Raw genomic sequence first — 25,788 nt, 5'->3', positions numbered from 1 at the left:
TCTTTGAGCACAAGGCAGAGGTGTGGACTCGAGTCATGTGACTTGGACTCGAGTCAGACTCGAGTCATGAATTTGATGACTTGCGACTCGACTTGGACTTGCATAACAATGACTTTGTCCCACCTATGAGATGTGGACTCGAGTCATGTGACTTGGACTCGAGTCAGACTCGAGTCATGAATTTGATGACTTGCGACTCGACTTGGACTTGCATAACAATGACTTTGTCCCACCTATGAGATGTGGACTCGAGTCATGTGACTTGGACTCGAGTCAGACTCGAGTCATGAATTTGATGACTTGCGACTCGACTTGGACTTGCAAAACAATGACTTTGTCCCACCTCTGGCACAAGGTGACCATCAAGGCGCCATGTTTCACAGACGAGTCTCGTCTGCAGTTGTCTCGGTATAAAACTCATCCACGGCCCTATTACCCATGACTCCTATTATCACGGTTGGCTACGTACGGTGGGAAAGAAATTCGACAGATTCCTATTGTAGCTATATGGTCCACGGTAAGTAATCCACGGCCCTATTTCTTTTTATTATCCGCTGTTTTACTAAACTCATAGCAAAGCAGCTTCTGAATGCCGGCGATTCCCCCCCCCCACCCCATCCGGCACAGCAAATTCGTGATATTACCCGCAGAGTTATCCACGATTTTTTTTTATTTTTTACCCCACGGTTAAAGGGAATAAAATTGTGGATAACCACACGGATAATATATACGATATTGGTCCCCCCCCCCATATAACCGCAGATAAAGAGTTCTCCTGTAGATGACCATGACAAATTATTTCACCCAAAACAGCTGGGGGGGGGGGGGGCATTTTCATGATTAGCCCGTGAAGCCGGCTGTACATGGCCACTGTCAAGCGAACCGCCCGTTTCGTTCGTCCACTCGGCAGTGTTTACCGGGGTGGCCGCTGGCCTCGAACCGAAAGCTTATGCAACAAGCGATAAACACCGGACTACTCGGCCATGTCACCGCCGAAAGTAGTCGCTCAAATGTCTTGACCAATAATACATGGGCAACGCTCGGTGGAGTACGTGTGTGTGCGCGCGGTTACCTGCGTAGATAATACCTGGTGCATGACAATTCCAAAAGCTACAAGAAGTTGTCTTCTCAGATGTGCGTGCGCACTTTTGTCCCACGGGTGGTGTCAATAATCAAAATCTGCATGAAAAAGATCGGCTTGTGTACAATTTAAGTGGTCGAAACAAGCAACTGCAATGCAACGAATGGGCGATGATCTTCGCTACACCACTTTGTTTGCGATGGTTCCAATCTGATCAATTTCGCACTCCACCGTGTCTCCTCTCTAGAAATACGAAAAGAAAAAAAACATCCAGTAATGTTCAGGTAAAAAAAAATCCATTATGACATAACCAAAAATAAAAACGAATACTTCTGGTTTCATCATCCCTTGCATAATACCCTTTGCCCCCATAGTTTAAAAAAAGCCACAACCAATTTAAAACGGGACTCGTGATATTGATTATACTTCTTTGTTCGCGTAATGAGCAGCAGATGCTACACGCACAGAGTTGAAGTGTCCTACATAAAATGAAAGCAACATGCGGCACAAAACAACATCTCCAAACATTCTGTGGATCTCGGCATTGCATTGTTGCCTAAATAAATAAATTCAACTTGTAAAGCGCACAGTTATAACTCGCCCTCGCGGAGAGAAGGGAGCACGGCTCGGAGTCGCGAGGAACCACAGACGAGCGGGGAGGCAGCCACACGGTGACCCCGCACCAAGCTCTGCAGTTCTCTATATATGACGGTGTTCTTCACCAATTAATGAGCATTTAGACGTGGGGAAAACTCACGTGTGGAAGGGGGGGCGGGGGCAACACTATGCTGTGCCGCTTTCTGCTGGCGAACTAGGGTATAGCACCTCGATGCGAACATGTGCCATGATCCACCCAACCCTCGCTGCCACCACGCCGCTGGATTACAGGCCACGTGCATAGCCAACAACCGCCTGGCAGCTCATGTGCAACTCTGCCCACCGCAGTTTACTTTCTTTCTCATCGATTACCCCCCCCCCCCGAATATTTTCGATGTTGCTCCGTAGGCCAACGCCAGCACCCCAGGGTGGGGGGGGGGCTGGAATGTTACCTTAAGGAAGACGGGCGGCTTGCGGAAAACGCCCACTCCGGGCGGAGTGCCCGTCAGGAAGACGTCGCCCGGGTACAAGGTCACGAACCTGCACACACGCGCAGCGAGGGGGGGGCAATGCGATAGAGGCAAGCTATCCAAACCCACCTAATGGGGGATCTTCACTGCCAGCTGTGTACACATGCAATGCTGTACTGAAGGTAAGATGGAACCTCGAACAAAAACTAACGGTCCCATCCTGCAGATGTGTATCCAGAAGGCAGGTAACAACGCATCGATTCGTCATTTATTCTTAACGCTCCGTGTACATGCATCAAATTATGTGTGTAAGCGTTTTAATTTATGGACGTTCGATAAAAATGATCTGCTCTTTAATTTAGGCAAATGGCGTAAACAATAAATTACACGAATGACAAATGAGACACGAACAGGACGCAAATTAATCGATTCGTTTCTTAAATGGAATTGACTGAATCATGACACTTCACTTAATTGCAGGTGAATCAATGAACTAGGTTTTATATAACTAAATTGATTAGTAATTTCTCTTTCATAAATTTCTCTCCACGCAAATCCAAGTATTCTTTACTCAACAAATCGGCCCCACGGGCCTTCTGGCAGTTAATTATTTCAGCAGCATTAATCCAGTACAAGCAAACTCTGGACTGGTTTCAACATACAACCTCATCAGCAGTCGGACTTTCTTCAATCAATGTTGGTGAACTCCCAAACTTTTAAGGCAAATGCCCTTTGCCATCATGCGGTATTGGATTTTAACCATTTTATTTGTGCAGATCGTTGTGGCAACTCGCCTACAGGTGCTCACCAACAGCACTTGCCCCAACAGTATGTTAATGCTCTCAGGGGGGATCATTGCCTTTGGTGGAAACTCACCGAGACACCCAGGCAATCAGCGCCTCCGTCTTGAAGATCAACTGCTCGGTGCTGCTGTCCTGCACGAGCTGTCCGTTGACCCGGCAACGGATGCCGAGCTTGTGCGGGTCTGGGCACGACAAGACCGCAGCGTTCGGTGCAGTCAGACTGCCACGTTAATGCTCACGCAACATAATCACTGGCTTCCTTGTGGAGAATATTAGCAACAAAATAGGTAAGTGGGCAATATGTCTGGAGAAACTTTGCGCCAAACTAAGACTCATATCTTAGATGGTCCTTACCTGTCATATTTTGGCAGACCATGCTTTCCCACCTGATGATGGACGCTTGTGTTGCGCCCGAAACGTCGTGATTTATTTTATTTTATACCTACGTGACTTTACCAAGAGAACCAAAGAGTATATTTTGGCAGTTAACCTTTTTCCCGTTCCGATGACATACGTATGTACACGTCATCAGTTTTTCTTCCGATTCCGAACGGATTCGAATTGATTCCGAACGGAATCTGAAGTAAAAGGCCGTGCGGGAGGGCACGTGGCACAGTTTGGCGTCAGTTATAGTAGAGTGCCGTCGTGTCGCTAAAGTTCTCTGTGGCGAGTACAGCACAATATCTTTAAAAACAACAGCGCTACTACGCCTCTCTAAAAAAAATCAACGCTAACCGCTTGCGCGTTCCGAGATTCAGTGGTGAACGGGACCCACCCTGCAACTTGCGGACATCTCGGAGCGGGAAACGGTTTAACCAGCATTAATTCAAACCATTTTTTGTTTGTTAATAATCAACAACACAAAACTGCACGTTGTTGTCGACGACGTGTCTTAACGGTACCAGAGAGCTCGTCGGGCGTGACGAGAGCGGGGCCGAGTGGGCAGAACGAGTCGAACGTCTTTCCCAGAAGCCACTGCCGCCCGTTGCGTCGCATCTGCCAGTCCCGCGCGCTCACGTCGTGCGCCACCGTGAACCCCGCCACGTGGCTCATCGCCGCCGCCTCCTGCCAACAACAACGACCAACGTACTAATAATGATAATGGTGCACCATGGACAGTGACGGATTGGGACTAATACATCGGTCTAGGAATTTGTAAACACACCGGCCCAAATTTCCGTGCCATCTCATTGGCCCATTTGGACTGGTGCAAAAAACAAATGGGCCAGTGTAGGAATAATATTTGAGGCTGCTGAATATGGGCCTGAATGCCAACTGAGAGCGTAAATAACCAATGAAGCATACACATTAGAGGTAATAAAATAGACCGGCCTTTGGAATGGACCAGCCCACCGAGCATTTGCTCGGACTGCTGCCCTGAGGCCAGTCCGGGCCTAACCATGGAAACCACACCAGTAATTAAACTGGGTCCTCAAAGTGCAGGGAGTTAATCGTCTCGGCCAGTCACCAACGACTGCACAAAAACGCGTTAAGTTTCCATATGCACTTCATTTGCTTAAAATTCAAGCTCTGAAATTATTTTTTGATCCGTCGGACTATCAAACAATGAACATTACTACCGGTGGCAGAATAGGTGGGAAAGTGCTGCCCCCTTCTTTGAGGAACAGACTCACTGGAAGAGATCTCAGATGTAGCCGTGGTGTCTACTTATGTGGGTCGTTCTCTCGCACAAAGGGTCGTTTGCGCTCTTCTGAGACAGATCCGAATGGATGCCTCATCCCGTGACATAACGCGGATAGCACAATCGTGGCGAAATTGGGATAATATGAGGAACGTTTTAAATCACAGATTCAAACGCGGCATCTCCGCAGCTATCGGCTTACTCGACTTTCCCTGACCGCTGAGCCACGCGGCTAAGTTGGCTCACGCAGATTTGCTTGTGCAAGGGCAGCGAGCGTGTGTCAATAGCGCCCTCTCATGCATGCTACATTACAGTGATCTTAGTATGTTGACAAGGGAATCCAACATATGCATGTACGTGTGCTGAACTTCTTTCGCACCGCACGTAGCCAACCGCGCTAATCGGAGGTGCGGGGGAAGGACAACAAACCAAACATAAAAAGCACTCGCCTCGATCCGCTTCCCCTGCTTCCCGATGACAAATGCAAGCTCCACCTCCCAGTCCAGCTCCTGGGAGTACAAAGCGGGCAGGCGTCAATAGGTTTCTACAGCACCCTCCCTTCACATTACATGCGCGTTCCTTTAAAGACATTCCCCCCCTCTCCCTCCCAATACCTCGTTGATCTCGTCAAGGAGCATCAACCATCACGCGAACTCCGGTCATCCTCGCAGCAGCAGCAGCGGCTTTTAGGCTAACCATCGAAAAAGACGGTCACTGCATCGCGCGCTTTCAAGATGCGCTTCTGCGGCCGATTAGCACGGTTGGCTACGTACGGTGCGAAAGAAGTTCAACATACACCCCCTCCTCCTCCCTCGCCCTGTATTTTAAAACAAAAGTTGGGAGGTGTGGCTTATAATTCGCTAGGTGTGCTGTGCCGTGCGTGTGTAGATTTGCACAACTCGGTTGACACGGGACACAAGTTTGAAGAGTGTCTTACTTTCCGGAGCCTCTCATTAATAAAGAACATGCAATTACTTCAGCCAGGTTCGACTGGGTCAGTGACCGCGCAACAGAGATGCGGCGCGCGAGTAACAGTCGCGTGCGCGGCGCCCGTCTCAAACGGAGAGTTTCCGAACGTCCGCCTGACGTTGGTCTCGGCCGAGTGGACGATGTCGTCGTAGGGCCCCGTGATGGCGCTCGCGAACTTGCTGAAGATGATCGGCTCCTTGGGCACGGCCACGTTCTGCTCGGTGCAGTGGTCGCGGTAGTTCATGCCCACGCACACCACCTTGTCGGGCCGGTGCACGGGCGCGTGGAGCCGCAGCCGGCTTCGGGGCACCACCACCTCCCGCAGGTCCAGCGACCTGGCGTGCGGGGACAGGGAACACGCGCGGGTTACTGCTAAGACCGCAAGTCCTCGTTTAACGCGTGATATGCGTTCCCGAAATAGCGCCGCGTCTTGCGAAAACTATTTAGCCATTAATAATGGCATTACGATAAGGTTTGGAGAGATACGATGCACAACTACGCACACACGCAGCGAGATGGCGGGGCTAATAACGGAGGATACGCCGCCGCGTTACTATATCATTCTGCGTACTGTATCACTCAGCTGCGCAGGCTCAAGAAAGTAGTAGTTTGTCAAAAGGTGTTAGACCAGAGGACGCCAAAAGGCGTACAGCACAAAGACAAGCACTATCAGAGTAATGAGAGCTGGTGTGGACCAATCAGTTTCAAAGACAATGCATATATTATCAGAGTATGTTTTTTGTTTGCATTCTAACCACAAGTATTGTGGTTAATGCAGACATGATTCCTTGTAAAAGGTTTCAGTTTGGTGTTTTAACATCAAAACACCTGTTTTGTTGCCAGAAAAAAGGAGAAAACCTATTTTCATATTTTGGTACTGGCAAAGGAGGTCCCATGATGTAGTAGTTTGTCATCGACCGCTCAGAGACCGCGTTATGACGACTGCGTTCTGCGTTACGACGGTGCACGTTCCACATTATGCCAAGTGTTCCCGAATGAAAGAGCCGCGTTATCGCCAAAACGGGTTGTGTGAACACCACGCGTTAAGCGAGGACTTACTATACGATATACCGTCGTACGCGCGAGGCGTGTTGTTGGGGGCGAGATAGATGTATCTCTCCCTTGCCTGCTATGCAGGAGGCCCTGGGTTCGACCCCAGACTCTGACGATGCCTCCTTTGTATTTGGAGTTGGCGTTATCTCTCTCTCTCCACGTGGTTGCGTGGATTTTCAGTTTTCCCCCCTCCACATTTATAAACTATTTTTGGCTGTTACTCTAAATTCCCAAATGTGCTAAGCCAATTCAATGAGCTATCGTGTGTGGCCAGGTGGCCTCTGAAAAAGAGCCAATAGTTCAGTGGGCTGGTAGATAACAGTTACGTAACAAAAAAAGTGACACGTCTTACACAATCGTCTTGGACAAAGGCCCATCCATTTACCGCTGGTTTTGTATCGCCACGTTTTCATAGCTGTCAACCCATACGGTTTATTCCCCGTATTCTTGTACAGGGAAATGTATTATTCAGGTCCATATGGCGTACAGCCGTTTAAATACGAGCAAAAAAAACTGTTTTGTCCTTTGTGTTTCTCCCTTGTGATGGGACTAAGTAGGATGAGATTTATAAGGGCACGGGGTGACCAATACGGTCTGAATTCGTCTGTAATAAGGTAGGCATTGATAAGGGTTTGATATGTATGCGTTTCGGGCAAGGTTATAACTTGGGAGAGACAATGGGGAGTGAATTCCTGAGTGTAGCTGTACAAGGGAAACGACCTGGACAATCAGCAAGTGTGTCGACCTGCGGTTATGACGGTGGTGGTTTTAACCACGGTGTGGACGAGAAGGCCAAATTTGACCTCTTGAGAAGAACACGTTACAAGAATAGGCGAGAGGAGAGAAGCTCGCAAACACCGCTTCGCCTCTCCCCGTGGCTGGCGGTGTTTGCCCATCGCCCACCACCCATCCGCGCACCTGCGGGCCGCTTGCATCGCCTCCTCTCCGCCTTCCAAGAAGGCGACCATGTCCCCACCCTGGGAGTGGCTTCCTCCCAGCGCCACCACGTCTCCCCCTGCCTCCAGCTCCAAGCCCAGGCGGGGCGAAGCATCACCGCCCGTCTCGCTGAAGCGCACGAGCCTCATGCCTCTGCGCTGTGCGTACTGCTCACGAAGGCGCTGCTGCTGCTGCTTCTGCGGATGTTGCAAGCCGCGGTGGTGAGAGGGGGAGAAGAGACCGGCACAGCTGCTCAGGAGGCGTGCGCAGAGCAGCCTCGAGCTCGCCGCGTGATGAGCCAGCGTGCAAAGTGCAGCCACCCGACTCAGATGCATCACACACACACGGAAGGTGTGTCCTTATAGAGACGCACGTGCTGTTAGCGAGCACCTATTAAGGTACGGACAGCACCACCAATGCACAAGCACACCCGGCCGTCCAGTGCTGGATGCTCACAGCGGGCTAATTTTGTTTTGTATTTAAGGCCGAGTCGACCTAAGGGATGCACGCGCACACACTCTTGCTAAGCCTTTCAGGCTTCTGGCACAAATGCCGTCAGCGAGCACGCACGCCCGGCCGCCTTTGTCTCCTAAGTGTGTACAGTACATTTAGTAACGGGCAGCTCATTTAAGGCCGAGTCGACCTAGGGCGGCGACGCAGCGAGGTCGTGACCCGCCCGTCACAGGAAGCGTCACCTTCTGGCGTCCCGACGTGAGCGGAGCCGCGCTTCCGGTCACGCGCGAGACTCCTATTCCGTAATATCAGCCAATCACGAGCCTCCTTTCATATAACCACGCCTCCCCATACCTTAGCGAATCACAAAGCACCTTTCATTCACTGCGCACGTGACTCTTCCCCTTCTCCCTCAGCGCTAGCCAATCACAAGTCTGTCACGTGAGCACATTGGTCTCGAGCGCTTTCTTATTGGCTGAGCGGGGTTAAGTCACGCCCCTCCACTCGCCCTCCCCCCGCCCCCCACCCCCCGGGCCTATTGCGTGTCCGCTGTACGAAGTGCAAAAGGCTCATCGCGTATGCGCAGTAGGGATTCGCAACTCGCCACGGCGCATGTGCAAGTGGGCGTTATAAAAAATAGCGGAACGCCTTATCGGTTGTAGGGATTGTTAAACAGGGGGGGGGGGGTTGCGCTTATCAGATGTATAGAATTAGATGGGCGTGGCCCATCTGAACTATAAAAGGAGGAGCCGTGCAGTGAACTCGACTTGCACACTCGCTCGCGTGTTGCTGCAATGGAGGCTTTGTGGTGAGTGGTTTCACTTAGGCAAACATTAAACTGGTTCGGCTGCAAACAGTACGCGTTTCATTCGTCTTGGCTATGTATATATTTTAAACAAAGTAACCTGTTCGTGCGTATGCGTCGTGGTTGTCGGTAAGCGCTGTTTAATTTATTTATAGGTGTTACAAATCTTAAGAGGTTAATTGGCCTTCATATATTCGATTATTATCCGCGGAAAGCTGATTCTTTTCGGTCTGGTCACGCACTCAATTGAGTTGCATACATATGGTTACACACAGCTACGGGGTTATAAGAGAGACTGACTCCAACTTTCCATATACTTTATACATCGTGTGAAATGTGGAGAATACTGTATAATAGAATAGACTGCATCGCCTTCATGTGTGTCTTCACCCTCCACATTAGTTTGTTACACTTAATGTAATGCTATATATATAACATACTCGGTGTAATTTGCAGTGAACGTCACTTGTGTGTGTCTAAATTAATGTAATCCAATTATTTATTTTCCAACTTGCTTCTGAGCACATTACAAGCCACGATCAGACTTGCGTAGACCGCGCGAAATATGAAATTTTAATAAGAAGCGGAAGGAATAGTGATGTAACAAGTGGATTTCTGAAAACTGGCTCAACTAAGATTGCTCCAACGAACAAGACACTAAGTTGCATAATGAATGAAGCTCGTCCCGAATAAAACAAAAGTCAAAATCGTAATTAATGAAAGAGAAAACCAAACTTAGCGTAATTAATAAATCTATTTTTGACGACTACGACCCACCTGCAACGGATCACTGTCGTAATGTCGAATGTGCAGAAGAAACAAAACTTTTAAACTTTGATTAGTGCATCGTGTAGAGCTCGTCGAGATGAATCGATCGCCATATCGCTCGCCTTCAACAGACATACAATGACGTCTCATCGCAGATTACAGCGAGAGCCGGGGGCTAATGGGACCTCCGGGGTCTCTCCATAAGGTTAAAATGTCTATTGCAGCTAAGCTCGCACATGAATGCAGATTTAACATGATCCTTAATCATAAGTGAAGGGTGGGCGCAAAGTCCATGTACCCCTATCTTACGAGCTTCACTCGAATCCGAATGGTAAAGGGGTATAGGGACTTTGCGCCCACATTTTATACTGATGCATTTTGTCATTGGACACAGCAATGCTGTACTGTATAGGCTAGGGGAAAGGCCCTATGCTCATATTTATTGCATACAAGTACTTTATAAGATCCGTAGTAGAGTAGGGAAATGTGTCGTTGCAAATGCAGAATCGCTTGTGTAACGTCGGCAACTGATGACCATATTCCCCGGATATTTAGTTGTGAAATTATGACTTTCCAGAGGAAGCAGCAGACTTTTTCGAAGAGAACGTGTTTCCCACTTCTCTATGGCTCTTTAAAACAGTACTGGACTTGTTTCTGCCTTTGTGTGGGAGGTGGGTGGAGGGAGGTGTGTGAATTGGAAGTATTATTTTGGTTTAAAATGTGTCGCCTGAAGGAAATAGGTTAGATGAGTTATTGCCAATGTGTAATTGATACGATTATATAAAAAGGGGAAATAAAACCCAACATAACGCCTCTTATTTCCACTCGGGATATAATTATCTAACATCATCATAAGCAGCAACAGCAAACGTGTTCTGATGCAACAACATTTAAATACAGAGTTAAACTTAAGTTCACAAACGTGTCCAATGTTGACTTTGCAACTCGCAAAAAATTCCCTTGCAGTGAGATACAGCTTTGCATGTTGTCTGGCTAGCAGTATAATTTATACAGCTCAAGCTTGTCGCAAAGGTTTTCCAAATGCCTGCAAGGTGGTAGTGGAGGGGGCCTTACTGCTGTGGTTTTGAAGTTTTTTTCTTTCTGGCAGGGCACTTAACATCGTCCATGTGACTACCATCAAAGATGACCGGTAAGAGTACGAATATTTATGCATGCCTCGTCGGGAAAGGATTATTTTTTATGGTCGACTCGTAAAAAAAAATTACCTTGGTGACACTTGTTGCAATTGCTGGCGTCCATTTTAAAAAACTTGAATGTCACCTGAGTTTGAGTCCCAGCCGTGGATATTATAGGTGTGGTACGGGCGTATATCTGATCATCTCATGGATTTTGGATAAATTACCTCTGTGGTGCTAACATCAGCACCAGCAAGATAAAGGCTGTACAACCACCAACATTGAAGACTTTGCCTTAATGGGTGCTCGCTGACGGAACTTCCCCTAAAAGTCCGCATGGCTATACGAGGATCATTGGCTGTGGGTGTGCATTTTAGGTGGCTGCATTAATAGCTGAAGTGTCTTGTGTGTAATGAGATGGCCTCATGTCTGTTCATCTCACATTCCTATCCATGTGCAGATTTGACGGGGTGGTGGTGGTGACGGATAATGTCACAAATCTGTCCGGTGATCTGCAGTGCATACAGGAAAAGCTGGCTGCCTATGTCAAGGTGTGGAGTCGTGTGCGAGTGTGCACCGGAGACACACGATGTCTAAAGCTACGAATTAATTGAAATGATTTAAGGAAAATTACCGATTTAAGGAAAATTACCAATTTTTCCACGAGATTTGTGTGTTTGGTATAATGACAGAACATCGCATAAACAATGGTGAAGTGAAACGCAAAGCGAATAGATTTCCTTCGTAAGAATTGTGGTGTCTACGCAGAAAAAAACACGTCTGTCCAAAGGTCCTTTTGAGTTTAGAATTTTGGCAAGAAGGCAGGATAAATATTTTGTAGTCTGAATTTTTTTGTGAACTCTGCCTCCTTGTACAATCGCAAAAAATTATCAAGTTAGCCAGAATTTTCTCACATCTTGCACAAATGAACGTAAGCACTTTCAGAGTTCTGGCACAAAGTCCGAGGACACGCTTGTTAAATTGTCCTAAATCACGAGTTGACTATTTAGGTTTCCTTTACTTTGTGGACCCTCTTTTTTTTATTGCCAAAGGTGTTATCGGGTGACTGAAGCTGTAAATCTGTGGGACCCCTTCAGCTGGTTTGTCAAAACGACTTTTTCTAGCAAAACGCTGGCTTTTTGTGGAAGCTCATTTGTGTTTGAAGAATTTTAAAACAAACTTCTTCTGCCCGCTGTACAAATTCCAAATGCACAACAAAACAACCAGTTTACTGGCTTCTGAGACTCTCTGGCCTGCAGCAGTCACGAGTTGTGTAAGGTGTAGTTTAAGGAAACTGTCATAGCTGATAAAGTACTTCAGCACCAGTTGTTAGTTTACACATAATAATGATAAAATCCTTTATTTAAAACAAGTTGAGAGTCCATCGAGACCAAAAGTCTATTTATCAAGAGAGACCTTGGTAAACAGGAAAATGCATACAATGGTTATAAAATGGAATGTATTTGTGATGAATGCCGTATGAGCTAATACTTTAAAGTGTAGTGGGTGGCACCCTAATTTAGACTCGGACTTTATTTCAGTTGGCAAGGCCCATTGAGCTAAGTAGTTCATTTTTACAAGGATGACCACAGCCCAACCCCATCGGCATTGCCGGCAGTTATCGGACACTGCAGGGTGGAAATGTGCAAAGTAACGAGCAACAGCAAATTTTATTTCCACAACGTGCCAGAGCTTACTGCAAACAGGAAAAACAAATTTCAATAAAAAGCTGTGTAAAAGTTAATCCTATCGCAGACCTATGTACATAAACCATATAAATCGACTGACATTGGAGCTTGGTTATAGCGTTGGCAATTTATTAATATTTTTGCTTCTTTATCAGCCACCACGTGGTGTGCACATTTTCCTCTTCGAGTATGGAACGTTTAATGTAGTTAAGAATTTTTCAGTCTGGGTCGTGTCCTGTGGTCATTGCAGAGGGAGTTGCAACTTTGTCCAAAAGATTAAAAGTGAAGGCATATGTTGAGTTATGTCATTAAAATAACGTTTAAGTTTATCGATCTTTATTTAAGTGTTCTCCGACAATCCATCCTCACAACTCCTACCTGGTCAAGGCCAGAACGTCAATGGCACGATATTGCGATGCATGCGTTTTTTTGGATGTGCAAATGGTGGGGGGGGGGGGCAGAGTCCCAAGTTGAAAACTTTGGGAACCCCTGGTGTAACACTTCTGTTGAGCATCCACGCCTCCTGCTGAAACGCTTCTTTTCCTCAACGTACCTTTTGTGGTTCCAGACTCGGTGTTTTGTTTGCTTTCTAACCTCTCCCCGTACTTACAAATGAGCTCTGCGACTATGCTCATTTTATAGTGGGAAAACTCCACAGGTTTGTCCATAGAAATGCCTTAAAGGGAAACATAAAATTGACAGTTTTGGGCAATCTAATAATCTGTGCAATAATGCATGGTTGATAGTGATATCCTGATAATGTGACATTTGTCATACATGATTCATCTTGCATTGCCACAGGCGGATGCAGCCTTCTACAAGGAGGTGTCTGTGGTGCCCTGCCAGTGCTCCACGGAAAAGAGGCTGGTAATGATGTCACTGGGTTCACTTGCTCCCACGGTCACATTTTTGTTGCGGTTGAACCGAGCGCTCGCACTGACCATGAGACATTTACACTGTGCATTTTCCTCCTTTTCTGCCAGATCTTCTCACCCACGGGACCCCTCAATCGGGACTACGACGACGTCCGTCGTTTTTCCGATGCTGCCTATTCCGGCATTGTGAGGTAATGCGTGGTGTGAAATTACGGGAAAAATAGTTTCGACATAAAACTACGTACACCCGTTTTAGTATACAGATTTTCACAAGTTAATATACCTCCACATGTCCTATATAGCTTTGACGCACATTGTATGATTGTTTAAAATGCTTCTGTAATGTGCGTTTAGTGTTTTGTGGTGTAATTTTGATCCCAGCATTCAACATGCGGATCAAACTGCTGTCTATAATTATAATTCTTTAATTATACATTGCATTGTGCTGTGGTTTCACCGACTGCTTTTTTTTGCTTTTGCTTCTCACGCCTATCGTCTCTCAACAGGGCCCTCAAAGCCGGCAGCAAGAAGCCCCTGCTGGTGCTGGTGCCCGACTCTAGATTTAATGATGCCCTGCTCGTGGGTGCCCTCGGGGCACTGCATGCACTCTACGTGGTGCGTTGCAACGCTCAATACCCCGCCCACCCTCCTGCTTCATCGCAACGACCTAATAGACACACGCTGCCCTTCCCGCCCGTCATTTAATATCGTCGGGGAAGAGGGCCATTTGACCCGACCGGCACGTAGCCCTTCTCTTGTTACTTTGCTGCCTCAAATGTATCCCTGTTGTATTTTACACTCATTGTTAAATTGGCCTGGTGTGGTCTGATCCACACCACCTTATTTTTTGTGCCACAATATGCTTGCTATAACAACCACTTGTAGTGTGCACGCCTAAACACGGGACCCCCTATGTGTGCATGGCTGTGGATCGTGACAGCCTATCGAGGTCCGAGAAGCCTTGCCAGAGAAGAAGAGCAAGGCAGAGCTGCTGGGTCTGTGGGTGCCAAGCGACGCGGAGGGACAACATCTTGTCAAGGTGGTCACGGCGCTGGAGAGTGGCAGGTGTGCATGTTAAGCGTGGCCATTGTGGACCAAGCCTTGCAATCCATTACCAATGTCAAAAAATGTAACACATCCATCAATAACACTTGCTGTATAAATAAAGTATAAATAACTAGGGGTTGTTCGAGGGCACAGCCATTGATGTGGCGCCCCTCAACCATTTACTGCCTTCGGCCAGGAAAGTCACAAAAAAAATTGCACACGAATGACGCATTCGCGCAAGCACCCGATGCTCCGTTTTGAAGTTTAAAAATGATACCTCTTTGAATTATATTATGTTTTGAATTAGATAAAAGATTCTTCTGGAAGACTTAATTGAAAAGGACATTCCATGTGAATTCTCTCATCGTTAAGTTGATGGCCTTGCTGGGGGTTCGGTTCGATGCAGACTTTCACCTGTTTGGTATTGCGGGATCGAGATAAGGCGACATAGAGCTGGCTGTGCGAGAAGACCGCCGTATGCAGATCGATTCCAACACAATCGAACGTCTGTCCCTGTGCCGCCGTCGTTCCTGCAGGGAGTGCGTAGGTTTACAGCGCCCCCTGTATGAAAACGACGGAAAGTGCAGCGTTCATCACAGATGGATAAAGTTGTGCGCTTATATAAGAGTATAGGAAATTACCCGAAACAGCCATTTGCCCAAAATGTAAGTAATATATAATTGATGTTTGGGGCAATGGCTCTTCATAGCACCTGTGCTTGAATTCCTGGGTGAGTGAAAATGCCTTGGAGGTATCGTTGCTTGCCAACACGTGTCTGGTCGTCCTGCTGCTGCGGTTTGCCGCGCTGCCAATTGGTACTGGTGTTTGTGTGTCGTGCAGGGTGGTGTACCGCGATATCGGCGGCTCGGACCCCGAGCGCATGGCAGCGCCAAAGGTGGCCGAGTACTTGGAAGCCATCTTCAAGGGCACGGCCGTCTTGGTGAGCCCTTGGCCCGAGCCCCCATGCCCCGCAGCCCTACGCGTTGCGTGACTACTTGCTCCGCCACCATTGACTGACATGTTTTTAAAGATCATGCCAGCGATGCACTGTCGTGTTTGAAAAAAACTAAACTTAATGGAAGTGAGAAAATAGTTTCTGCCTTGCAGGAAGTCAACAGTTCCTGTTTTTTGTCTTTCGGAAATGTATCTATTTTTTTTTTACTTAAAATGTGATGTAGAAAGTTTCGTTTTGCCATTTAAATGTTTTCTTGATTTTTGAATTTCAGATGAAAGTCATCTCTGACCCTGATGTCTTCAAGAAAGAATTTCCATGCTTGGCTGCAGTCAACCGTTGTGCAAATGGTTAGTAACAAAAAAACTAAAATAAATCGACAGTCTCCAAACCATACTTGAGAATATGTGAATTCACTTTGAGTTGGGTGTTTGTTGTGAATTATTATTACACTTGTTTACCCAGGAACGGTTAGTCTCAAGGCAGCTTGCAGTGTGGGTTGATGTTGCTCTGCGTAATCCCAAAGTAATAATTTTCAGGTGATTTTTCAGCATTTGGGATGTTTGGCCAATACCAGTTACACTTGTTTTTTTTAATCTGTGTGAGGAAACCGGAGTCGGGAATCGAACCCAGAACCTCTTACTGCCCTTTACAGAAATTATGGAAAATTGCTTAAACAAGCAATGATTGATATATTTAATCACCGTTTACTAAATAATGCAGCCCTGGATGCTCGCGGCAGAATTGTAGATTAAATGAAATCGTAGTGTAGAATAACTAATGGCGCTCGGAATGCAATCATCACATTGCGAAAGTAAAATTTTGCCGCAGGATAAGTAAAGTTGAACAAATAATGTTTAATGAGAAACCAGCAGCCAATGATGTGATTTAGAGTGAATTTGAGGTCAGGAATGTGTGGGTGTTGTTAATATTCGGTGTAGTAATGGTGCAGGAGTTGGCACATTGCTACGAACCCAGTGACTTCCATGGGAAGGGGTGTGATATCTACATCTCTCCTAGTGCTGCTCTAGGTCGGCTAAGTCTGGTGTGGGGTGTAAGCATCCCGACCTTAGTGGGATGCTTGTCCCAAACGGGATAACATCTAAGATCGTTGTCCAGGTTGGATTTGTATTATCTTCTAAATGCGACAATGTCTCCAAGATTCTTTACAGACAGTGGGCCTATTTATTTTCTAGGGAGCTGCAGTCAGTCATTGGCCGAGGAGGTGGGCGGAGGGGGACGAATGTTTTGGATAGGGAGTTGATGGCACCCATGGTAGGGGGATGGGAGTTCCAGATTATTGGCGACGCAGAGGAGAATGAGTAACCTCCGATACTTGAGCGAAGGCTCAATGCATATTTTTTTGTTTCTGTGCCTGTGTCCGCTGCGTGTGTCGTCTTGGTATCCGCCAGCTGTTGAGCGCCACCGCGGGCGTGTGATCGAGCTGGAGTACACGGGCGAGGGAGATGTGGACAAGACCGTCTTCCTGGTCGGCAAGGTCTGCTTAAGCCCTCGTGTGAACAAACAGTCCGCAAAACGTGATTTCAACTCGACGTGTGCAATTGAACGCCCATCACAGTCGCGGGTGGGGACTGAGAGGAGGCACTTGCGAAGCACAGCAAGGTGGCATTTGTGCGATGGTCTCTTTTTTTTCCCCACTCGCGCAGGGCATCACCTACGACACCGGTGGGGCTGACATCAAGGCCGGCGGCCACATGGCCGGCATGCACCGCGACAAGTGTGGTGCGGCCGCCGTTGCTGGATTCTTTGAGGTGACCCGCACCTCCCCACGTGCACCCTTAACTCGGCGGTTCTCGCCCCGTGCGTCGCACTCCCCAAGGGGATGTGTGAAGAAAGCCTTTCGATAGGTGGGGGGGGGGGGGTGGAGGGCGCAGACAGTCGCATCCCATGAACACTCATACAAGACATTTTTAACGTGCGCGGGGAACGTCAGCACCATGTTGCGGCAACAAGACACATTTAATACGCAACAGGAACCAAATGCCTTATTAACATTGCGTCGACTAGTGGCGTGGACACGTGTGATCTGTGCGTGTTTGTAGCCTTAACCTTGGGGGCAATTTTGGGAGGGGGGGCTGGGGGGGATTGGCAGGGACCCCCCAGGGGTCTTTGGTAAGGGCCACAATACCACAAAGGTACGGTGGCCCCCCAACTTCCCTCACAATTATATTGGTGTTATTTACATATTAGGACGCTTCATCCAGCAGTGGATTAACAAACGGCTGCAAAATTGTTTTACAGGAGTAATATTTAATCGGTTCAGCATGTGACCCCGATATACTTTTTTGTTGTCCTTCTGCCACACCTCCGATTTTACATGGTTGGCTATGGTATGGTGCGAAAGAAGTTCACAATATATATTCATATTTTTCCCTTGTCGCCATCATTAACAAAGACAAAATGAACGGAAGTCTGTCGTCTTTTTGGCCACTGTCAATTGCTGAAGCCATGCCCTGCCCCCCCCCCTTGCCTATCTCCCTCCCGTGCAGATTCTGGCCAAGCTGAAACCCAAGAACATTCGTGTGGAGGGCGTCCTGGCAATGGTGAGGAACAGCGTTGGTTCAGGTGCGTATGCTGCCCCGCTGCCAATGCTCCTCTTCAATTGTTTGTCTAATTGGGAGTAATTTCATCAAACAGGATCGTGCTATATTACGCGTGTCGTTTAATGCATGCGAGTTGTCTAGAGGTTAATTAAAGTGGCAGAATTTGCACTCAAATCTGACATCCTGAAGCATGCGTCTTGAGTGTGTGTGCCGATAGCTTTCCTTTAAAAAATCTCTTCAAAGCTCTTCGCAAGGTTTTATTCGTAGCGGTTAAGCTCTGGATCAGGTGGTAGATGAATGGGCCTACTGTTGTGGCCTTGCAAAATCAGATGCTAACCATGACCGATGGTGGGCATCTGATTTTATAGATCAAGGCTGTCGATCTTTTCAGGTTGATACATTTAGCTGTACATTATAATTTTGAATTAATTGAGTGTAAGGGCAACCGATCTTCTTTCCTGGTGAGATTCGTTTCTGCCATAGTAACATGGAATTTGTCGTCATTGGCTCAGGACTCATGACGATGACCACATGTTTAGCAGTGATAATTTCTGGATGCGCTATTTTATTTATCTAGGAAATATTCTTGAGTCTCAAGATAATTTTCCATGAGTCCTGCATTGATATATTGCCGTTGGCAAGAATAGAATACAATTTATATATTTGGCCAATTGATATTTAGGAAGTGTTTTGGATGCAGGGGGGGGAGGAACTGAAGTACCTGGAGAGAACCTACTCGCATGACAGGATAACTCTCAAAAGTCTTCACAGACATGGTCGGACGTGGTCATCTATCCACTTATTCTGCTGCCATCTGGAGGCCCACCTCAATTTGTTTAGTTTGTCCCCCCTCCCTGCACCTCCAATTAGCACGGTCGGCTACATATGGCGCAAAAGAAGTTCAACGTACATGCATACAACCCGGGCGGGTTTGGGAATTTCACAAATGTACCGGTTGCCAACGTTCGGCCCCCAAGGATCCGGATTACAAGGTGTGCACCACTGGGTTTATCATCGAGGCGACTGTTTGGTTGCGTGCAGACTGCTACGTGGCGGACGAGATCGTGACGTCGCGCGCGGGGAAGCGCGTGCGCGTGGGCAACACGGACGCGGAGGGGCGCATGGTGATGGCCGACCTTCTGTGCCTGCTCAAGGAGAAGGTGTGGATTTGACTCCACGTCTTGACCCAAGCATACAGTCATTGCAGCTTTAAAATGTCACTAATGCAAAGGTTGTTTCTGTTTGGTATTTTTGATCTGCTGTAATGAGTCGTTTTAGAAACTTTTTTTTTTGGTGAGGGTAGCCAAGAGATTCAGGTCAGCTGGCTTTTGTGTTAGACTTTATTTTCAAGTGTCGCGGTTATAGTCTCAGCCCATTTAACCAATCATAACAATACATAATACATTTGTTTGTGCACTTCACTTGGCTAAATCCCATCTCTGGGAATTAAACATTTTAGTTTGACATTCATATGCAGACCATTTTTCTGTCGTAGAGGTGGGTGGGAAAGCTCTGCCTGGCTCCCACTACGTGTATCAGAGGCCACATGAAGGGATTTCGGCAGTAATTCACTGACAGTGTGATATGTCAAGAGTTTACCTGCCAGCAATTGAGTGAATTATCACAAATTGGGGTTTGCCATTCAATTCAAGAATTGATTCATTTTTATTTTGTTTGTACCTTCATCATTTGAAGGGTTTTTTAAACCTGCCTTCATAGTTCAAGTATAACATTTAAACAGGACGAAAATTAGATATATTTATTTGGCATCTGAAGATGCTGTACAGAAAACATGAACATGTTTTATTTTATAGAGTGGCAGTCGGTCATAGGCAGAGGGGAAAAAATCAATCTTTTAACCTGGGCTTAAATAGAGCAGGGAGTCTGTAGCACGAATTGTATATCGACACATTATTTGTACATTTGTTAATTGGCATGTTATGCGCGTCTTTGAAGCTGTGCGTGATGGCCATCGTTGGCACGCACTTTTACTGGACATCTGTGAAAAAGAGCTTTACAGCTCCGTCGGATTCCTCCAGTATAAACATTCTGCTTTCTCTCCAGGCGGTCAGCGCAGTGAACCCCGAGCTGTACACCATCGCCACCCTGACGGGGCACGCCATCCGTGCCGTGGGGCCCGAATACACCGTGAGTGCTGGTCGCCTGCCCCCACCAACCGCACCACTGGCTCAACTGCCTGCTACCTCCACCCCCTCCTCGCTACCGAGCCCGCTTGTGCGGGTTTATAAGAATGAATTTTAAAAATCCCCGCATTCTGTGCAACAGATTGCTTTAATATGCGCGTGTGTGTGTATATACACACAGCCCTTTGTCGATCCACTGCTGGATGAAATGCCTCCCCACGCTGTCGGTTGATGAGTTAATTGGTCATACTTTACCCCGCCGGTGAGTGCCGTTGGTGAAAGCAGGACAGCGGGTGTACATTTGTGGAGAGTGTAGAGCTGCTGCTGCTGCACTGCCCTCTGCTGCCCAAAATGTAGAGCCGCAGCTTGTATCAATTCCCATATACCACATTCGCACATCCTGGCACTATCCACACTCGACCCTGCTTTGCTTCCGAGATCTGATGTGTCCTCTTGCCTTGCACTTTTATTTATTCCAATCATGTGTCCTGCTCGTAGGTTTTCGTGTGTTTTGGTGCATGTCTAATATTTTTCTTAATGTAGGGCTGTGATGCTGACCCCTAAACCTTAACCTGTTTATGACAGCTGATCATGGACAATGGACCGGCACGGGAGGCTGGGAATAGTCAGGAGTGGTTCAAAGGTAGGTCTCAAGTCCCCCTCTACTTGAAACCATTAATGATGAGAACACCTGATTTAACCCTTGAAACAGCGATATTGCCACGTATACACTAATAATAGACACTACAAACACAATGAGAAAATTATGATGACGCAGTCCGAAATAAAAAATAAATTGTCCGGCAAGTAAAATAACGGCGACCCTCCGTGACCCCCGCCGTGTGTGACCAGTGGGCGAGCGTGTAGGCGATCCGTTCGAATTGTCCACCATCCGGCGCGAAGACTACGTCTTCCACGCTGGGAAGTCCGAGTACGAGGACGTCTTGCAGTGCAACAACCTTCCGTCGAGCGCCACCCCGCGTGGACACCAGTCGCCCGCCGCCTTCCTCGTGCTCACGTCCGGGATGGATGCCGTGAGTATTGCTCGCGGCATCTCCTCCGTTCCATGGCTGGTTTGGCACAAGCTGTGTTTCCTTGGCAGCCTGGCGCAGCTGAACAGATCCCAGAGCCAGACACCTGGCTTCTCATATTTATTTTCACAACCCATGCTGCACACAGCTGCGCTAAAAGCCACGGTGCTTGTGTGGTGACATCGCTCGACTGACTTCCCACCTGTTTTTTTTTTCTTCGTACACTTGGCAGAGAGTTGCAAAAATAATAGGTTTTCAGCTTCACTTTGTTAGACATTAAATATGAATTGAATGATATGAGGATGAACCTACATGGTCTGTCATCGATATTTTAATCATGATCTATGTCATGTTGTGAGTTTTTACACTATGAGATCTCTTTTACCAGTGGCAAAATATGATAGTAGGTTTTTACCCTTTTAACTGGTACAAAACAGTTTTGTACCAGTTAAAAGGGTAAAAACCTACTATCATGTTGTGAGTTGGGGTAGATGTCCTTTTAAAACATGACAGACATTCTACTGTCACTCACAGCATTCCAACACGTTACCTCTGATATTATCGAGTGTGAAAGAAGAACTGCACAAAGTATGTGTTGCATTATTCTATCGTCTCAACATGTTCAAACCCTTACATGGTATGAGACCTTTGTGATAACATCAATTCTAATCTCCTTCATCGCAGTCCAGTGGGCCACTGCTTGCGTATGCTCACTTTCAGTTCTGCAGTGCTGCACTAAAATAAACCGATTGCATGGTGACTCATTTTAAAGAAATTAAAACATTCTGAGCTTTGTGAGAAAGGGCACGATGACCACCATGTAGAAAATACTTCACCGATGCTTCGTCATTTTCACTGCTTTCCAGTGGAAATGGACGGAACGATTTCCCCCTTTTGTCCCAGCTGCTCGGCGTACGTGCTCGTAATCTCAAAAGCGTGGGATTTTTGTGAAAAGCCTTTGACACGGGCGGTGTGATGCAGACGCTCTTCTCATGATGGAATTTTAAAGCACAGCATTTTATGTCGCCTTGGGTCTGTTATGGTAGTTTTTCTGCTTCCTGTGTTGCCTAAATGCCATGTTATTCTCTCATTTTTGAAAGGGCATTTGTTTTGCTGTCTGCCAATTGTTTTTTTTCTAACCACTTTGCCAATGTGCTACATTCAAGGGATGAATGGTAAAGGGCAGTGGTGCCTGACCCATGCCTCCTTAAAGTTCAGGTAGCCTAAATTGAGTACCTGATGCAGTACATCAATAAAATAGAGACGCAGGCAGTTAGCGTTGGGTGCTGGCCTCACCGGTTTTCCGTTGGATGCCATTGTAAGTGATCACCAGTGACACATCGCCCGACATAACAGACAAAATAGGGGGTTTGTGTGGTGGGGCAGTGGTGTTAAGAGCTGTTCACACAACTGCTTTGGGATGCTGGCCACCTGGATCGATTTCCTAGCGATGCTGCACATTGGGGGGCCAAGGGGTTAACTGAACCTACCGTGGGGCCTTCCCTTGGTCAACTTGGCATTTAATTGTACATTAGTGTGGCTGTATAACGAGCAGGACTCAGGGGGTGGGGGGCTACCTGGAAATGGTACTGGGCTCACGTCTTCATGTATGAGGCTGACCTTCATAGGTGCTTGCCTAATAGCACTTGCCCATGCAGTCTAATGCAGGTAGGCTACATGGCGATCTGTGTGTGTGTTCCATCAGCATGGGCTGGACTCTGAGAAGCCGCTGCGCTACTCCCACGTGGACATCGCGGGTTCATCTGGACCCTTTCCTGGCACTCCTACGGGTGCACCTATAGTGGCCATGGCGGCGCACTTCCTGTTTAAACGACTGTGAAAAGCGGCAGTTTCAACCCAAAAGCCACCGCTGCTGCTGCACACCTCATCCTCACAACCACAATCTCTCCACTCCAGTCATCGCCCTCCCACCCCTGCCCCTCCACACGACCACCAAGCAAAACCACCCCTTCTCTGTGTCAGGTGTTCACCGCTCGGTGGCTAGCGGTAAAACCTCTTTTCATATAACCAACGAGGTTGTCATTTAATCGGTTTGTGGAATTTTGGGTGTATTGAATTCTCGGTGGCATGTTTGCAATTTGTGGGACTTTTTTTACCTGTTACCGTGTTGGGATGCAGCCATATGTTTTGATTCCTTGACATGTGTGCGTGCCTTCTGCTGAGCACTTGATTTAATGCAATCCTACCTTGTTTAACCTCTATCATGTCATCCTTGAGGGTGTTTTGTAACCGATGTGACATTTTGAGTACAAATCGTTGACTAAAGCAGGTTTAAAAATGGAATTCAGTCACGGCTCCTTGTCTTTTTTTTATTTAGAAGGTTTTTTTGAAGTTTTTGTAAAAAAAAAAATACCATGGGCTAAAATTTGTTAAGTCCCTATAATATTTACCAAAATCATTTTTGGGTGCCTGGTTCGTTAAATGAGGGTACCAATTGTGCATCTGTTTGATTGATAGCTTTTTAGTTTGAAGACATCTTTCATTGTAGACATACAGATGGCCCTAAAATGTATAAATTGTAAATTTTACATTCAAACGAGAAATCGTACCAAATATTCTGTAAAGGTAATTGGCTAAATATCCGAATACGCACTGCACACAAAATAGTACTTGAGACTCCAATCAAGCTGTTGTGGATTATTGGAAGTGCAAACAAACATATCCCGGAGTCTTTATGGATTTTTGTTAATATGTTATGGATCTGTTGCATAATTTATCATTTTAAATACGATTTTAACATTTACAATGTATAAAGGGGAGTGGTGGCTCAGCGGTTAGTGCACTTATCTACGAACTTGGCAATTTAAGTTGAATTCCCAGCCACCACTCTGGGCAGTGGTGAGTGTCTGAACGAGAGTCCTACGTTGGGTACCCGCAAAGTGAGTGAACGAAGTCGTGTTTGCCGAACGGGTTCCGGTCACATCACATGATGTTCACGCCACAACTGGACCACGCACCCAAGTACTTGATTCTGACCTCTTTGTGGATACCGGTGGCTGCTGAACCGATCTCCCCCCCCCCCCAAACCCCATGACTGATAAGATATGGGGGAGGTTTTCATCCAGCAGTGGCTTGCCAAAACCTGAAAATTCTTGTTTGTAATGGAGCAATGCTGCCGCCTGGTGGACAAATGACCTTGCTGCGTGGCCAGGCAAGTCGTGAGCGAGTCTCTTTGAAAGCTACCGACCACTGGATGTGTGTCGCAGTTGTTGCTCTGCATCTACACCTGCATCTACACAAGCCATACGAAAGACGAAGAAGGCTGGAATGGGGTATTCACGCTGGCTCCCAGTGCCCCCGCAATTTTGTTCGCACAAAAAATACCGGTTGCGCGTTAAATGTGTCCTGGAAGTCTGGCTTCCTTCATCCCAGCGAGCCTATTTATGAAGCCTATTAGCACATTGTTGGGGGCGCAGTTGTGGTTAGTGGATTGTGCCGCTGTAACTACAGCGACCCGAGTTCGATTCCCGGCGAAAGCTGCATCAGTGGATGAGTTGTAACCTGTCCTGGGCCCCCCCCCCTTTCATCAACTCCTACTGACCAGTGCCATGGAGTATGGTCGTATACTGCCCATGACTGATGGTGCGGGGAGGGCTGTAATCCATCAGTGGATTGATATGAAGGGCTGACAATTATTAAATTGTTATCGGATGATGGAGGAATGCACAAGGAGCCCCGGGTGAGCGATTCTGTTGCTGCCTGAGGAATAAAGCGGCAGCCGAGTTGCGTGTTCAAGTGTCCCGCACACGAGTATCCCTCCGCTGTCTGAGTGTGGCAGCTTTGTCGGTCTCGTATATATCTAAATCAGCTCAAACTACCTGTAAATCACGTCGCTTCTGTGTGGCCACCCCCACTGAATCCGTCCCTTCCCCTCGGTGAGAACAGGCGCTGCTCCATGCAGCTCTCTTCTGCTTGCTTGTTCTCTCATTCCCCGACATCTTCACTTGAAGCATTCCTTCCTGCCCGACGCTCCTTTCTTCTCCCCGCTGCTCGTCTCGAGCCGTGCCCTCTTTGTCCTGGGGACTTTCATACCAGAATTCCTTTTATCTTTCTTACGTGACCCGTCCCTTTATAATTAGAGGGCCTTTTTTTATAGCAACGAAATAATACGTTTTGACCCTTTCTGGCAATAAAACAGGTGTTACCATTTTTCAGACACCAATTAAAGAACCTTTTGCAAGGCATCAAGTCTGCATTAACCACACACACTTGTGACAAAACATGCAAACACGCGTGGTGTTTGAACATCTTAACGCCTGTTTTATTGCTGGAAAGGACAAAACCTATTTCGTGCCTTTATCTTTAAATCTACGACTACTCCCCTTCCCGTGGGGCGCCACGACTAAAAACGTTAATTGCACAGTTTACATAAAAATGTGAAACTTATGGCGGGACCCCGGGGTCCCATAAGCCCCCGGCTCTCGCATAAACTGCATTGCGAGGTCATTGTATGTCTGTTGAAGGCGAACGATACGGGAATCTATTCCTCTCGACGAGTTCTACACGATGCGCTAATCAAAGTTTAAAAGTTTTCTGCGCATTCGTCCTTGCTGCTGCAGTATGATCCGTGCCAGGTGGGTCGCGGCGTTTGTGCGCGGTGGGACGGAGTCGCCAAAAATGCAATAATTACGATTTTAACTTCCGTTTATTCGGGACCCCGGGGTCCCGCCATAAGGTTCATATATCCATTTCGCTCCCCTGCGAAATTCACAGCATCTACCTCTTTCCGAGACTCGATGAAATTCTGTTGCAG

The 25,788-nt window shown here is 47.2% G+C and overlaps 2 protein-coding genes across 4 annotated transcripts; one reads left to right on the top strand and one right to left on the bottom strand.

The window, feature by feature from the left end:
* Positions 1 to 355: 355 nt before the first annotated feature.
* Positions 356 to 8,335, bottom strand: LOC144717559 (oxaloacetate tautomerase fahd2, mitochondrial-like). Of its 3 annotated transcripts, none has more exons than XM_078592968.1 (8): positions 8,247 to 8,335; positions 7,534 to 7,748; positions 5,681 to 5,897; positions 5,043 to 5,102; positions 3,854 to 4,016; positions 3,025 to 3,133; positions 2,131 to 2,218; positions 356 to 1,324 (listed from the first exon to the last, which is right to left on the bottom strand). In XM_078592968.1, the coding sequence occupies exons 2-8, from the start codon at positions 7,698 to 7,700 to the stop codon at positions 1,262 to 1,264; spliced, it is 867 nt and encodes a 288-aa protein (XP_078449094.1). In that variant the 5' UTR covers positions 7,701 to 7,748; positions 8,247 to 8,335; the 3' UTR covers positions 356 to 1,261. The 3 variants fall into 3 exon arrangements, with proteins under 3 accessions (XP_078449094.1, XP_078449095.1, XP_078449093.1); XM_078592969.1 differs by having other exon boundaries at positions 8,158 to 8,252; XM_078592967.1 differs by lacking the exon at positions 8,247 to 8,335 and having other exon boundaries at positions 7,534 to 8,010.
* A 395-nt stretch (positions 8,336 to 8,730) lies between these two features.
* On the top strand, positions 8,731 to 23,322 carry LOC144717558 (putative aminopeptidase W07G4.4). Its single transcript, XM_078592966.1, has 17 exons — positions 8,731 to 8,812; positions 10,686 to 10,727; positions 11,174 to 11,264; positions 13,203 to 13,268; positions 13,385 to 13,467; positions 13,783 to 13,891; positions 14,217 to 14,341; positions 15,164 to 15,263; positions 15,550 to 15,625; positions 16,688 to 16,773; positions 16,943 to 17,047; positions 17,786 to 17,861; positions 18,881 to 18,999; positions 19,904 to 19,987; positions 20,569 to 20,626; positions 20,836 to 21,017; positions 22,720 to 23,322. The coding sequence occupies exons 1-17, from the start codon at positions 8,799 to 8,801 to the stop codon at positions 22,852 to 22,854; spliced, it is 1,551 nt and encodes a 516-aa protein (XP_078449092.1). The 5' UTR covers positions 8,731 to 8,798; the 3' UTR covers positions 22,855 to 23,322.
* Positions 23,323 to 25,788: the final 2,466 nt, after the last annotated feature.

This window comes from Lampetra planeri, chromosome 4 (genome assembly GCF_965212315.1).
Source record: "Lampetra planeri chromosome 4, kcLamPlan1.2.h2, whole genome shotgun sequence".
Classification (NCBI taxonomy): Eukaryota; Metazoa; Chordata; class Hyperoartia; order Petromyzontiformes; family Petromyzontidae; genus Lampetra; species Lampetra planeri.
The sequence above is the reverse complement of the archived record's forward strand: the minus strand, read 5'-3'. Positions and strand labels throughout refer to the sequence as shown.